This window comes from Pezoporus wallicus, unplaced genomic scaffold, assembly GCF_028554395.1.
Source record: "Pezoporus wallicus isolate ANWC-B61680 ecotype Strahan unplaced genomic scaffold, APGP_CSIRO_Pwel_v1 contig_6488, whole genome shotgun sequence".
In the NCBI taxonomy this organism is placed as follows: Eukaryota; Metazoa; Chordata; class Aves; order Psittaciformes; family Psittacidae; genus Pezoporus; species Pezoporus wallicus.
The window spans coordinates 274027-289770 of NW_026641738.1; the positions used below are offsets into that span (position 1 = coordinate 274027).

The 15744-nt window shown below is 37.5% G+C and overlaps 2 protein-coding genes across 7 annotated transcripts in view; one reads left to right on the plus strand and one right to left on the minus strand.

Moving 5' to 3' along the window:
- Window positions 1-14926, plus strand: part of INTS6 (integrator complex subunit 6) — a 49144-nt gene extending 34218 nt beyond the window's left edge. The window contains exons 12-18 of one of the 4 annotated variants that reach the window (XM_057425061.1): window positions 788-1003; window positions 1112-1238; window positions 2501-2643; window positions 3311-3545; window positions 4278-4649; window positions 5132-5225; window positions 13931-14926. In XM_057425061.1, the coding sequence (XP_057281044.1) occupies window positions 788-1003; window positions 1112-1238; window positions 2501-2643; window positions 3311-3545; window positions 4278-4649; window positions 5132-5225; window positions 13931-13940 (1197 nt within the window). In that variant the 3' untranslated portion in view covers window positions 13941-14926. Of the gene's footprint in view, window positions 1-787; window positions 1004-1111; window positions 1239-2500; window positions 2644-3310; window positions 3546-4277; window positions 4650-5131; window positions 5226-8507; window positions 9578-13930 lie in introns of those variants that run through there. The other 3 variants (XM_057425060.1, XM_057425058.1, XM_057425062.1) reach the window with 3 other exon arrangements.
- SERPINE3 (serpin family E member 3) overlaps window positions 9938-15744 on the minus strand; it is a 41821-nt gene continuing 36014 nt past the window's right edge. For 2 of the 3 annotated variants that reach the window (XM_057425065.1, XM_057425064.1), the window contains exons 7-9: window positions 14996-15082; window positions 13583-13666; window positions 10067-10698 (exon numbers count right to left, since the gene is read on the minus strand). In XM_057425065.1, coding sequence (XP_057281048.1) covers window positions 10658-10698; window positions 13583-13666; window positions 14996-15082 — 212 coding nt within the window. In that variant the 3' untranslated portion in view covers window positions 10067-10657. Of the gene's footprint in view, window positions 10699-13582; window positions 13667-14995; window positions 15083-15744 lie in introns of all 3 variants that reach the window. The other variant, XM_057425066.1, reaches the window with a different exon arrangement.

The following is a 15744-nucleotide window of genomic DNA, read 5'->3' on the forward strand; positions in this document are numbered from 1 at the left end:
GCATCTTAGACTCCTATAATGTAATAGCATGCACTGCAAATTGTACTTACAGCTTTTCTAACTTCTGAAAGGCACTGCCAGTAGTACTCACCAGTCTTAAAAAGTAAAATTCAGATTTTGATTAGTCTATAAATTTCTGTGCATCTGTAAAACCAACATTGGCAGGTGTATTGCTAAATTACTTTTGGCTCTCTGTTTAACTGTATTTTGCCAAAAATCTGGCATTTATGAACATGTTTGATTTTGGTACAAATCTGACATAATATTAGGGGTTAGATCTGTGTAATCAAACATAACTGGGTATTGTTGTGCATTTATTTATTAATGTTATGTCTATTCATATTGTGGTTTTAAAAAGGTGATTCCGTTGTGTGACTGATCACAACTATAGTTGTGGGAGAATCAGTCTTTTGAGAGTTACAGTGTTTAGCTGTTACTGTAGAAAAATCTATTAGACTACACAGATTTGCAGAGCATTACTAGTCAGATTATGGCATTTTATGAAAATAAAAGCATTGCATGCATATTGGTGCTTAGATACCATAAAGGGCAGCAGAGGAGAAATATGCAGAAGACCTAGGCACAAACTGTTCACTATATTTAAAATTGTAGTAAGCATTAAGTGGTTATGTATTAAGCACTCCTTAAGCACTCATCCTGGTTATGGTCGTCATAGTTTATTAGCACATTGTTGAATCTTCTAGGTAGGAATTTAAAATGAATAAGTCTGACTAATCCTTTTAAGAGCATATTGTCAATTTTATTTATTTATTTATTTCAAATTAAGGCCAAAATAGAGTCCGATAGAGTCATTGGCTCTGTAGGCAAAAAGGTAGCGCAAGAGACTGGAATTAAGGTCAGAAGCAGATCACACAACCTGTCTATGGCACATAGGAACGATTTTCAACATCTGCTACAGGGGATTACTGGGGAAATTCCTCATAGACCTCTAGACCTCAATATGAAGGAGTATGCTGGGTTCCAAATAGCTTTGCTGAATAAGGTAAGCACCATTGTGTGTAATGTTGTTATTTTCAATATACTTCCATTGAAATGCTAGATATTGTTTCATGCACAGTATTAATTGGAACTTTATTTATTGGAACCATAGGATTTGAAACCTCAGACTTTTAGAAATGCTTATGACATACCCAGAAGAAATCTTTTGGATCAGTTAACACGAATGAGATCTAATTTACTGAAGAGTACTCGCAAGTTCCTCAAAGGACAAGATGAAGGTTAGACAACAATTTATTTTTTGTCTATCTGTGATATGATTGGTGCTAAAAAAAAACCTGAAGACAGTAACAAATAGGATAGTGCTTTAAAACTTAGTGGGTGTCTGATACTGCCATTAAACTCCATGGATACTCTAGGCTTTTCCTTAAGTAACTTGCTGGAAGAAAAAACGGTGAGGGGAGGGAAGATCGCAGGTTCACTGCTCTGTCCTTTGGTCTGTATGAGACTTGGGCTTTTACATAAGATTTTGTTCACTGTTTTTTCCAACTGTCATGGGTATCTGAGGGAAAAAGTCACAGGGCAGTTCTGAACATTACGATCTTTCTCCATAGAAGTGTATTGCGAGCAGTGGAAAAGTAAGCTTGTTCACTGGGTGCTGCCGGTGTGATCCTTTTGCCGTTCAGGCCAACAGCAAATAGTTCAGTAGTCTGCTAATTTATTCCTTTACCTTTCTACTATGTCTTCTGGTAGTGCTTTACAGCATCTAACAGATGATGATGAAATAAGTGAAGAAAATGAGAAGGGCAATGCAGGTGAAAGGCACTTGTATGCTACATTAGTTCTGCCACTACTAAGGTCAGATTAACATCTGTGATCAAGTGACAATGTAATGTGACATGGTGAGAAGCTGCCCTTTAGGGAGGGAGTTAAACCACGTAAAACCTAATGTTATTTCTGCTATTTCTGTTAGTGTACATTTTGCTTGATCAAAGGCTTGGCATCTTTAAATCCATAACAAGTTTAGAATCAGGTCCTATGGATTTTAAGAATTGGTTGATTTCAGTGGCCAAAAATCACTGTTTCTGTGGGGAAATGCCAGTCTCAATTTAATTCTGGGTGGCTAAAACTGGAGAGGGTTATGTCAAAGCTGTATGTAGCATGGCATTGCTACTTTGCATGAATGTATCCTTTGTTTGTAGTAATGTTTTAGTTACAATTTGTTCGTGTCTCAGTTTTTTAACCCATCTACTTTGTTGAAAAGTTATGGGACATATTGGAAAACTAATATCCATGCATGACAACTATTGTTTATTTCCCTGTCAAAATGATAAATATGCAAGGCATATATTTAAGCAAGTTTCCTGCACTCAAACCATGATGTTATAAATGCCAGTTAGACAAGAATAATGGCAAGTGTTGCACATCTATTTTATTAATGCATTTGATAAAAGACTGAAAACTGGAGTTCTGAAGTGGATATAGACTAAAATGTCATAAGGTGAGCAGTATAATGTATTAATAAACCCTTATGTTGTGGCAGACCAAGTTCACAGTGTACCTATAGCACAAATGGGAAACTACCAGGAGTATCTAAAACAAGTACCTTCTCCACTCCGAGAGCTTGATCCTGATCAACCACGAAGGCTTCATACATTTGGCAATCCATTCAAATTGGACAAAAAGGTAACTCTTTTGGAAAGCTTCTCAAAAAATGTGCTTGTGGGTGTGCGTGAGTGTGCGCTTCTGATTTGACCATTCAAAGAGCAATATAGTGGAGAAATACTTTCAAGTGTTTGGACAAGTACTGCTTACAAGAGAGTGTCTCAGATGTTTTTCCATCGATAGGACCCTAAGGAAGGCAGTCTCTATTGGAAATCCAGTATTATGCCTCTGAATTATATTATAAATGAAATACGTTTGCCGCTGTAGTGTAGCTAATATCTATCTAATCATGTTTCCTTTACCAAACTTCCCCCATAAAAAGCTTTCCATAATTCTGAGAGCTTGGACTCTCCCTTCTGTCTGTATCTGTCTTTGACTTGACCACATTGCCGATATCATTTTGAGCTGCTCTTTTAATGCTTGAGTCATTTTGCAATTTACTGAAAAGAAAAGCTTGACAGCCCACTCAATTGTGTTGGCAGACTGTTGGTTGGATAAGGGCCTAAGCACATTGATTTGGTCTAGGAACGATCTGATCAACATTTAAGAGTTCAGTGCATAATGGTGTGTTGTACATGGTAAACAGCATCATATACATGGTATACAGCATGGTATACAAAGCATTAATTGTCTTTAATATGATGAGGGTTTGGCATAAGTTTTATTCTCCCCATTAATTTAATTACAGGGAATGATGATAGATGAAGCGGATGAGTTTGTATCAGGGCCTCAAAATAAACATAAAAGACCTGGAGAACCAAATATGCAAGGGATTCCAAAACGACGACGCTGTATGTCACCCCTGCTCAGAAGTCGACCACAAACTCCTCCAGTTGTGAATAATCACATTGGAGGAAAAGGGCCACCAACACCAATCACACAAGCACAGCCTGACCTTGTTAAACCTATTCCTGTTCACAAAAGTAAGTGAATCTTCATTATCTTTAGAGAGTTTGCATTTTAATTTATGCAAAAAAGTTATTTATCTAAAAATACCTTTGGCTGATTTCCCAAATATGGCTATTTTATCCCTCACTTTTGAAAATGAAGTACTTACCATCTGGAGTTAATTACAGAAACAGTTAAGATAGTCTTTCAGTCTCTTTCATATGAACTTCCCACTATAAACAGTGTGTTTCCTGTACTAAATGAGGGGACACTGTAAGCAGTTAGAAGGGTGTTCATCCTTTGCCTGGGAATTCAGATGCTCCAAAAGTATCACAACATGAACTTAATTTGAATTTTGCTGTAGCTTGGTGAATTCACTTCCCTTAGAGTGGAGTTGAGGCCCTGTGTAACAATATTGTTCACTGTTCAGCCCTAAAGTGAACATTGTCAGTTCAGTGTAATATGGGAAAACAAGCATGTCATAAAAGCACATTTTACAGGTGCTTTTTCTTTTGCTGGTAGTCCATATAGCAGTTTCCATTTTCGTATAAAGAATATGCTTGTGATTTTTTTAAGCCATTAATTGCCAGGAGATTATAGAGATCTGCTCAGTGTTACAATTCATAAACACATTTTCTTATGCCTGGCATGTACACTAAAGTACATAAGCTGGAGCGTAATTTTACGAGAGTTTAATACTGAACTGTTTCTTAGACTTCTATCAGATGATAATGTGAAGCTGGCAAATGTATCTTTGTTTTTTTCAGCATCAGAAACAAATAATGAGGCTACAATAGATGATGTGGTTGAGAATCATGTTACAGATACACTTTCATCAGATGTTTTCCCAGATACTGTGGATTCAGAGTTTTCAACGTCCTCCTCTTTGTTCAATTCATTGGATCGACCAGCAGCTCATACAGAGGATGTAGGCCATGAACATTTAGGGAATAGCATGAATGTTGATGGGTTTTTGGAGAATCATGAAGAATCAGGTAGTAAAGAACAAAGTACCGAAGAGAACTTGCCAATGTCTTCACCCAGCAAAGGGAAAAAGCCAGTGCATTGCAGAAGTTCCAGAGAGATTAATATAGAGCTAAGAGCACAAATTATGAAAGAAATCCGAAAACCAGGAAGGAGTAAGTATACAAAATCTTTCTTTCAGATGATTGGCATGAGAGTTAGACAATTCATATTAGATCACTATTTTGGAAACATATTGAACCATGAGACTGGAGCAAAATAAATATAAAGCTGAAAAGATTTGTTCTTAAACCTCTGCTATAAACTTCCTGGATAAGTGATTAAAACATTGCTCTACCTATCAGTGTTTATGAAAGTCACATTTTTTTGTATTACTGATATTAAAATGAACTTGTTAGGTATTCCAGTAACTGCATTCCTAACTGCATTCCTAAATGCATTCCTAACTGCAATATCCTATATTTTTTGATGTTAGTGTTTATTAAACAGTATATCATTGCTACAGGTCTGGTTGATAGGTAATATATCCTAAAAGCTTACAAAAGTGAAATGAAATGTGTTGCATTTCACTCAGATCTGTGACAACAGATATCTGTATAGGCATTTAAGTAACTGTGATTTTGCTCTTCTCTTTAAGAATATGAAAGAATCTTCTTTTTACTAAAGCATGTACAAGGAAGCTTACAAACCCGACTGATATTTTTACAAAATGTTATTAAAGAAGCTTCAAGGTAGGTAACTGAACTGTATTAATCTTCTAAAACTGCACCATGTACTGCCATACATAACTGCTTGACAACGATGCAGTTCTTTGTTTGAAACTTGCCACGGTGTTTTACACCACAAGTAAATAATTCCCTAGGAAATGAACAGAAACACATAAACTTCCTGATGTGTGCAGTTTGCACGACCTTACCTTTTTGCCTCAGATTTTGTCTTAATGTTAGCAACCGTAACTGCAGAATTGCCAGAAATGTAGCTGGACAATGGCATAGAAAGATAAGTTAACTATAGAAAGGGCTTCAGGTGCTAAAGTTCAGATGTGAGCATACTGCTAATTTGAAAAACTTGGTACAACTGAATGTTACTGTGAATTAGGCTTCCAGAAACAGTTGAAATTCATTATTCTGCATCAACTCAAAATCATGTCCTAAAATCAGTTTTGAGATCCAGGTATGTTCCATAAAGATTCATCTTCAGATGATGCATTTCCTTGAAAGTCCTGTCTGAAGCTCTGGAAATGGGAGGTAGTTTGTCACTGGAGTAGAGAGAATTGCTGTGGATTTAAACCCCGTGTTGTTAATCCAGGCAGAAACTACATTACAGCATCCTTAGACTGACCATACTTGCTTGACCTTCTAGAGAAAAGAAAGGAGAAATGTGTAATTATGATTGGAACCTGCAGTGTTTGAGTTGAAGTGAACTAATAATTCCAACATCTTGCTTGGATCATAAATACAACTGTAACTTTGAGGCTTATTTCAGAAGGCCATGTAGGTCATAGTCTGTATATTATACATGCTTCCTCACTGCCTCAGCACACCAAAACAATACTGCTTCTGGAATCTGGGGCAGTCCTTAATGGGATTGGAATATTTATGCCTGTAAAGTTAGGCTGTTTAGATAATCTGTAATTCTTATCTCTGTTGCACAGCCTCTCTATTCCAATCATCTTGAGTTGAATCCCTACAAAATTTGGCAAAAGTTGAATGTTGCATCAGAATTAAGTCCTACCTCCCACCATATCCAACAGTTCACTGCATCTGCTGGTAGAAAAGGCTGGCAATTCTGTTTCTGTTGAGTGTTGTTAGACTTTAACTGTTACTGGCTGGAGTGCAGGAACAGCTTCATCTCTCCTTCCTCTTCTCTCTTAGGTTAGATTTTTATAGTGTGGTCATTTTATCTGACTGAATAACACTGTTTACAATCCCTGTGCAGTTCTCTACTGCTTTCCTTACCCAGGCAAGCCCATTTAACCAAGGTTACCTGGTCCCTGCAGAAAACATCTCTAGGCTCTCCAGAGTTGTCAAAGTCTTGTTTTGTTAACTGATAGCTGACCTTCGCAGTGCCACAGAATGCAGTTCAAATTTGGGATGCCTGCTTTCTTTCCCTGTGCCAAAGATCTGTAAACTCTCAAGCATTTCAGCAACAAAGTGTACATATAAAACAGTCCTGGTTCAGTTTTGGAGATTAGTTCACTAGAGAGTTACGAAGAGAGAGGAAGATTTCTACAACAATCCGCAGTTTTCAGCTTCCTTTGCAAACTGACTACCTCAACAGTTCCTCTTCTGGTAGCAGAAAAGCTATCATTTTTGAGAGGCAGAAATCAAGATGAGGTAGATAATGGTTTGATGTTTTTTTTCTTACATTCTTCCATTTCTTCAATTGTGAAAATACTAAAGCTGAGGAGATAACACATCTCTATTTCAATACTTCGCTAGTCTGACAAAGGCTTTTCAAATGCTTAGTGACGCACATTTGGCTCAGTGCTTATAAAGAGTCCTTCCTGAACACAAGAGACACATCTCACCAATAGATGGCTGTAACTTTGGAGGATGAAGAGCTGTTTAGGAAGGGGCTAAAAAGAATTAGCCTAGGTAGTGGAGAAGTCTTTAGTATTTCTGCAGTTGGCATAGCAATCCATTTATGGTCCTAGCACTAAGAATAAGTTTATTTTTTTTATTCTCTGCTAAACAGTATAGAGCAAAATCTGACAAAACACATATTAACATTCTCCAAATTAGCCAACTTCTCATTATAAGAAATTCAATTCCCGTTCAGTTATTCTTTAAATTAAGAGCTTTAAGCTAACAATACACAGAGCAAAGCCCAAAGTGTTTACCTAGGCAAAATGCTGAGCAATACCCACTTGTGATAAAAGTGTTGGCAAGAATTCATAAAACCAATTACAAAATAATAATGAAGCTTTAAGCTCAATAGCTACTCAAGGAAGTTCTCTTATTAAGGGTACTAATATTCCTAGTAGAGTGAGCAGTTGAATTGTAGTCAGTGCTTAAATATGCTAATTATAATATTTTATGTGGTAAATTGTTTCTGCTGCCTTGAAAAAAAAGTTGTTTGCTGCAGTGTTCAGCATTTGGAAAGGAACTTTCAGTGAGATGTACTGAAGGGCTCGACATAGTGCACTGTAAACCCAAATTCTTGTGCCAACAGTAAGGTGAGAATAGTTAGCAATGTGTTTTTTCTCCACCTTCCATCATGTTTTAAGTTTGTAGGAATTATCTGCTGCTGACTTGTACAGATGCTTCAGAGGGGCTTGAAGGTATTCTGGGAAGTAACGTTGCGCAGTCACTTGCACAGAATATGAGCATGCTAAATTTTCACTGTGTTTTTATATATTATAGCACTGCTGTTAGCTTAAGGCTTTTGCTAGAGGGAATAAGAATGAATAATTGTCTGTTTTCCAGGTTAATGCTTTTCATTAAGCAGGGAGCAGTTGTGAAAGCAATGAGGGAGAATGGAGGGGAAGCAGTAATTGAAGTGTGGGATTTCCATGGGGTTACTGAGGAGAACTGTGATGAGAAAGATGGGAAAGGGCTCAGAACACAGGTATTCACAAGATAGTATGTGCTTGGGAATGGGAGCTTGTTTCCCAATAGTTAAACTGGGATTGTGGGGAGGTCTGTGGTCTGGGAATTAGGGGCAGATGCCATGTTTCTGTGAGACAAGAACATGGCCTGGGAGGCCTGGCTGGGACTAGAGGGTTTTGCTGGAGTTAAGAAAGGTCACAGGACTGAACTCAGTGTATAGTTCAGAATAGTACTAAGTTGAGAAAGTGGTGCAGAAACGTTGCAAAGGGAGGGGAAGGCTAACTGGAAACAGCAAGGAGCTTTGTGTGCCGAGGCAGGGGTGTAAGCGAAGGTGACAAAATGGTCTGCTTTACAAATGTACGTAATCAATATGGAATAGAACTGCAGAGACTCCGGGTTTGGGTTACATCTGTGTTTTCTTTCATTTCTTTTTCAAACTTCTGATTTGTATTTTCTTGTCAGGAAATCTGCTCTGTACCCTATAATGGCCATTCCTTCACCAGTACCATCTTCACTTAACTTTGTTGAATGCACCCTGAAGGCATGTAAATAATCCCTAAATAATCCTTGCCAGCTTTAAGTTTATAGTTCTTTTGACATATGTTTTACTTCTATACTTCAGAACTTCTAGAAACATCAAATACATGACTCTCTTTTTCCTGGATTTCTGAGGGCTGAGTGATGTTGAGAAACATGATAGAATAGATTGTAGTAAGCATAGTTTTGTATTAAATGGAAAAGCAAGTTAGGAGCTTACCAGAACTTTAAGAGACAACATATGTACTTATGATGAGATATAATCACCTCAGCATGCACAGGACCTAAAATAACAACTGAAGTTTCCAGGGTTCACTAAAAGGTTTGTGAATGATGTTTCATTTGTTACTGTGTGCTGCATCTATTATTATGCTTTCTTTTAAATGCAGGTTTAAAAAACGAATGCTGATAGAACAGCTTGAGAGTTTTCTGGAAGAAATCCATCGCAGATCCAATCAGGTCAACCATATCAACAGCACCTAAGAAAAAACTGCACATGAGAGAAAGCCACAGCAGGGCTCTGCTGTCCTTACTTGCATTCATTTTTGACATGCGCTTTTATCTCAAGTTCTTGTATCTGAAAGAATGAGAAGCTGCTCTATAAAATGAGAAAAGTATCCATCATCTTTTTTCTTCACTTCTGTTATTTTTGTAATGTGAAAAATACTACAAAAACATTCTTATTTAACGAAATGGAGAACTTCTTGCTTGTTATGGACTTAAGCGTCACTTTCCCTCAGGTTCTATTTTTCTTAATCCAACCTTCAAAACTATCACCTCTTAAGGTTGAACTTTGCCAAAAAGTTGCTTTGTAATTTTCAAAAAAAAAAAAGGCAAAAAAAAAAAAAAAGCACATACATTAAACAAGGTAATGTTTTGTATATACAGTTATTTTGGATATATTATTGTAAGTTGTATAAATGTATTTTGAGAAATATTTAAGAAAAGCACTTTTGTTATTCCATCAATAAAATCTCTATTTTAACCTTTGTGTAGGATTGTGTACAGTTTTTATTTTATTTTGCCTTCACTTTCCACAGCTTGTATGTTCTAATATCAGTGTTAAAGAATGAAGAGCAATTTTGTATCACTGGATATTCTGTTCTCAATCAAGAGAATGAGCGAGAGGAAGCTAATCCTGAATTGCAACTACAGTAGGATGATACCTTGTGTATGCCAAAGTTGGTGACTTTGGCATAACAAAATGATATCCCATGTGCACATCTGCAGCAATGATAAACCCCACAGTTATATGAGGATACAATATAGTAAAGCAGACGTCAATAGCCTTTGAGGCTGCTGCGCAGTTTTTCTGCGTCGGAAGTTTTTACGTGCTTATGAATGCAGAACAGCCAGAAGCTGCTGCTCCTTGGACACAAAGTATCACTTTATTGGCCACATTCTTCATCTGTGCTAGATGCTCTTAACTTCTGGGAAGTTTGCTGTGGTTCAGTGGGAACAGCTCCCCTCTGCTTTTCCTAGGGATCAGTGGTTTGCAGTCTTCACCCAAAAATCTTTATGGGCCTAGGTTTCCGATGTTTGTACCATGAGTTGCTGAATCTTGTACTAAAACACTCAGTGTATCCCAGTTTTTGTCAGGATGCTGGAAAAAAGCATTTTTCTAGATGCTTTTAGCCTCATTCAGTGTTCTTTAGGAATGTCCATTCTATGTTGTATTCTCTTTAAAAAGTAAAATAAAAGGTAGTAAATGTAGTACATTTTTTTAGTAATACTATTTATTTGGTCACTGATTTGAATAGGTATTTCTGCTTCCTACCTGTTCTGTCAGTCTTGAAATAGCCTCTGAACTTGATTTCCTTTTCACAGCATTTTGCTATTTGCTGGTTACCTTACTGTCTCAGCTGATTATAACTGAGTCTGGGACCAGGCTTTAATTTCAATTTTATTCTTAAGTTTTTTACTTTAGAACAGGGAAATAAAGATTTGCTTTTTCTTGCAAAAGTTATAATGTTTAAACCAGTGTTTTAATAAGTACATATAATGTAGCCTTTCATTTCATTGAAGGAAAGCGCGCCATATGAGGAACAGAAGACAGTTTGTTTGCCTAGTGTTTATTATGAAGGATTTGTAACTCTTCCCATAAAGAGTACTGAACCTGTAAATGAAAGCCATATTAACATTATTTCAGTTTGGGACTGCATTTTCAAAGTGTAGTACAGTTTAAATACATAAATTAAGCATGAAACTAGCAGATTTGTGATCATGCATTCCTTGTATGGAAAAATCAACTCCAATTGATGCTTGTCTTAGAATGATTTGAACATTTCTGTATTAAGAAACTGAAAGGCCTTTCCAAATATTGGTAGCCCAAATCAGAAATTTGCCAAAACCGTGCAACTTACTCAAACCATTGCCTAAGGAATTGCTTCTGAACTGAGCAAAACAGCCTGGTTTCATTCCGTTGTGTTGATACTGTAGTTTCAGGAGAGGTTATTACAACCCCTTGAATGAAATCACTGTTTCAGACTAATTGCATCTGTGGATCAGTTGCTTGTATTGCTGTTACCTTGCCTATCCTTCAGAGGAAATGTGTTCAAACCCAAAATTCAGATTACCCCCCACACACACAAAATTTTTCTATTATTTCAGGCAGAACGATGCTATTTTAAGTCCTAGAAAATGTATTTCTGCTATTACTAGAAGACTGATACACTGAAGACTTTTGGTCTTAATGAAGATTCATTGTTAAATTTATGGGGATAGTAGGTTTTAAGTACCTCTAAGTTAATAAAATCTATTACAAGCAGGCCTTATTTACTTTTTCCCCCTTTTCATATCCAAACAACTTGAGTCACTAAGTCTAAACAAACAAAATGACTGAATATTTTCAGTTTTCACTTTTTGCATTAGAAAGCTTAAATACCAGAAATGTGCTTCTGATTTTGAGTTGATTAAAAATTATGTATTTTGTTATCATATAAAAATCCTATTTTACAATCTGATTTCCTTCCTTTTTATATATAAAAATACACTGTAAAGTGAGCAATTTTATTTATCAAAATTCATTTGTTCTTAATCCTGAACAGTCTGTGGCTTTGGTTTCATAGATTAGCTTTAGTGCCTTTTTTTAGATTCTGTATTTGCCCAGTAAAAGTACTTCTATTCATTAAATGACAGTGATCACCAAAAGCATATTTGAAACACCAAAGTAGTGCTTTTCTCTTGAACAAAATGCAAACACATCTCTTTTAAAACATAAGATCCAGGTTTTTAAAGCAGAGTGTTACATACACAGGTATTCACTGACTGAGAGAACAGTGGGTGTTGCTTGGCAGTGGAAAAGGAAAATGACTGTCTTTGGGCTTCTTGACAGGCCCCAGTGTCTTACTGAGTGCTATAAATGGCTGTATGTTCCCTGAAAATCTAAATAGATACGACCCCAGTTACAAGAGAAACTTGTGGTTTTGAAAGCTTTTTAGGAAGATACTTCAGGTGCAAATTTACTGCATTGCTAAGAATGGTAAGAGCTGTTGGAGGTGGCCTGATACTCTGGAGGAGCAAGCACATGCTAAATGGTGCAATAATGCAGTTCTCCTTTATTGTTGCTAATGAGCTATATAGTGTTTTCCTTTGGCAGAGATCTGGAGTAACTTGTGTGATTGGACATTTGAAATTAGACTATACATCTCATACTGAAGCAAGGGAGTGCTGTGATGTTTCACTTTTTCAGATGTGTTCTGCACTTCTGTTTGGATTGGAGTTTTTCTTGGTCTTGTTTTGGGGCTGGGGAAGTTCATTTGCCAGAAAAAGTTGTAAGATGCAAAAGAAATACAGGTTCTTGGGGTTTTTTTTTTGGTCATTTCTTTGCAAAAGTGAAGATACAAGTTAAGCTTTTTTGCAGAGCCAAGTTACCTGATGACATACAGTGAATACCTGTGGCTTTTGATAACCTAAATGCTCATGAGGGTGCTAAGTAGCGAAGGGTCCAGATGTGTAAAACTATCTTCTCAAAGGTGCTGATTTTCAAAATATGAGGGAAGAGAAACTTTCTGCATTTTTGTGAGCTGTAGCTAGGCAAAAGATTGTTGGTCTTCAGAATTTCTGAGTTATCCCCCTAGAAACTGCTAAGGTAGGAATTAATACAGGGTGTTTCAGGTCTTCGTGCCTAAAGGCAGAAGTCTGTTTGCTCTGTGCCATCTGTATATGCATGAATAAGTTTCATTTATAGGAAAGGATTTCTTTCTTCAGATATTAATCCAGCTGATCTAGCCCATTTGTAATTTGAATTGCCCTGTGGAGGTCAGTCTCTAATCCTATGGCATTTAATCATAAAATGAACTAGGTTGGAAAAAGCCTTTAAGACCATCAAGTCCAACTCTTACCCCAGGACTGCCAAGTCTACCACTAAACCATATCACTGAGAGCATCTACACATTTTTTGAATGTTTTCAGGAATGGTGATTCCACCACTTCCCTGGGCAGCCTGTTCTAATGCCTGACTACTCTCCTGTTGAAGTTGTTCCTAATACCCAATCTAAACCTTGCCTGGCAGTTTGAGGCCGTTACTTCTTGTTCTGTCACTTGTTACGTGGGAGAAGAGACCAACCCCCACCTCACTATAGCCTTCTTTCAGATAGTGGTAGAAAGCCGCCTCTTTTCCGGACTAAACAACCCCAGGTCCCTCAGCTTGGGGATTTGTGCTCCAAGATCCTTCACCAGCCTCATTGCTCTTCTCTGGACCCACTGCAGCAACTCAAGACCTGTAAGATCTTTCTAGGCCTTATATTTGTAGTAAAAACCTGGTTTAGTATGTACTAAACCATACTAAACCAAGATAAGAGAGGCTAACCTGGCTTCCCTGACTTCTATGACTATCATGCATTCTTTTTAAACTGTGTTCCTCATGCTTTAAAATCCCTAAGGCTACTGTTTCTGTAGTTGCCGAAATTTCCTGGACTGAAAAAGATGTCCTATTTACAAAGAACTTGTTAATTGATTTTGGTGAAGGATTCTGCTGCTGAAACACAGAGCATGCATACCTGTATTAGCTTCTCTCAGGAAAAATGTGAAAGGTCGGTCTGCCTTGAAAATAGGTGTTCGAGATCTTTTTAGTAACACCATTGCTGTAATGCAACACAGAAAACATTAGTAAAATGTGTCTATTTTCTTTCCATCTTCTGTACAGTGCCCCCAAGTGCTGATGTTTAGTACTTTGAGTTTTGCTCTTCTGCTTTAAGAATAAAACAATTTTATCCAGCAGTGAAATTGGTCTGGGTGAATGATCAAGGTAAGCGTTGTGAGGCAACGTGCAGGTGGTTTGTGTGTGGGTTGTTGAAGTGAGTCTGTCTGGCTTTGAAAAGGTAATACAATTTTTGCTGTTACCACAGCCCCAATTAATGCTGCCTCTTGGATTTCCACCTGAAAGAAAGGAAAAGAAATGGGAGAGTCCTGTCTCTTGCCCTGATCTGCAGTTAAGGGCCACCAGTGTTTGCAATGTGCATGTGGAGTACATCTACAGTTGGCACAGACCAGGGAAGCAGAAAGGCGAGATGTGGTTAACTATCACCCTGCTACTGTGCTGGTGTTTGAACAGCTTGAGAAACATGTTCAGCATCTCAAGAGAAGCAAGCAAGCAATGGTAATGCGTGCATAAACTACACTGGGGTCTAGGGCTGCCATTGCCCTTCACACGGACTTTGCAGCAGCTCTGGAGCATCTGAGGCTTCCAAAAGGGAAGCAAAAAAGGAGCTTTTCTTGATAAGGCTCATGTGACCAAAAGTAGAAGAAAAATGGGGATTGCACAGCTCAGTAATTTTAGTTTTATGTAAATTATACTGGAGAATTTCTGTTGAGATGCCATTCAGCTTGTGAGAGTCATTTATTGACTCTGTAGTCCATAGCTGAGATTTTATTCTAGATTTCCCCACTCAGCCAGCCCCAGCTGTTCACATGAATATGAGCTTTTAGCAGAAGCTACTGCACATGAAGGTCACTCTGCAAAGTGTGTAAGCAAGAAGCCTGCCTTCAAGGAGGCAAAACTTCCCCGTCGTTGCCTTTAATGCTATCAAAGAGATCATCTTCAAAATACAAAGCTTGTAACAGTTCAGGAGCTATAGATAAAATATTAGTAACCTTTTTTTTGCTTTTATAATCTGAGCAAACAGATTTAACTGACAGAAAAATAAGTGTTTTATTTTCTCAAACTGGATTTTTTGTGGGCTGATAAAGCTGGATTTCACTTGAGTCTTTAGTGTTGGTCTGAGATCAAATACGATAGAGTTATTATAAGCAATTGCAAAGGCAAAATGGAAGTGTGTTAATTATAAAAGCTTAAATTTAGGTAGGAACACATTTAAATGCCACTATGCCTTAATAAATAAATAAAGACTAGTAGTTATTTTTGTAGTAATAAGCTCCTAAAGTGAGAAGTACAGCCTGTATATTTGATTTACCTGTAGCTCCTGATGCGTTTGTACCATCTTCTGTTATTTCAATCTCTGCTTTGTGAATAGCTTCTGAAATATAAAGATTATCTTGCTCTGCAGAAAAATACCAACCAAACCAAAACAAAACAACAAAAAAAAGCCCACCAAAAAACAAACAAACAAAAAAACAAAGCCAGAAATGGATATTTATAGTTATTTTCTGAATTTCAGTGCAAACACATTTGTTTAAATAAATAAATTTAAATTAATTTGGCACTGGAACAGGTTGCCTAAGGAAGTTGTGGCTGCCCCATCCCTGGCAGTGTTCAAGGCCAGGTTGGATGGGCCTTTGAGCAACCTGGCCTAGTGGAAGGTGTCCCTGCCCATGGCACAGGGGTTGGAACTAGGTGATCTTAAGGTCCTTTCCAACCCAAACCAGTCTGTGATTCTATTTATTAAAATTCAGAATGCTGCTACCTTTTCTTTCTGCAGAATCTAAGCATCACACAACTGTTAGGTATTTCAGCCAGGCAACTAATTCAATGGCTGAACCTGAACTTCCCTAAAGGTTGGCTAAGCCAAAGGATTCCAGTCCCTTGGCATTTAGCTGGAACAGCAGCAAATGTGTTGTAACCTGATGCTGCTGGACAGATAGTGTAAAAAGTAGAACAGCTGAGTGTGAATTGTGTTTTAGAGTTTCACAGAAGAAGTAGCACAATCAACTCAGAAGGCTCAGGTCTACTGGATCATTCAATGTAAGAGTCTAGAACTATTGG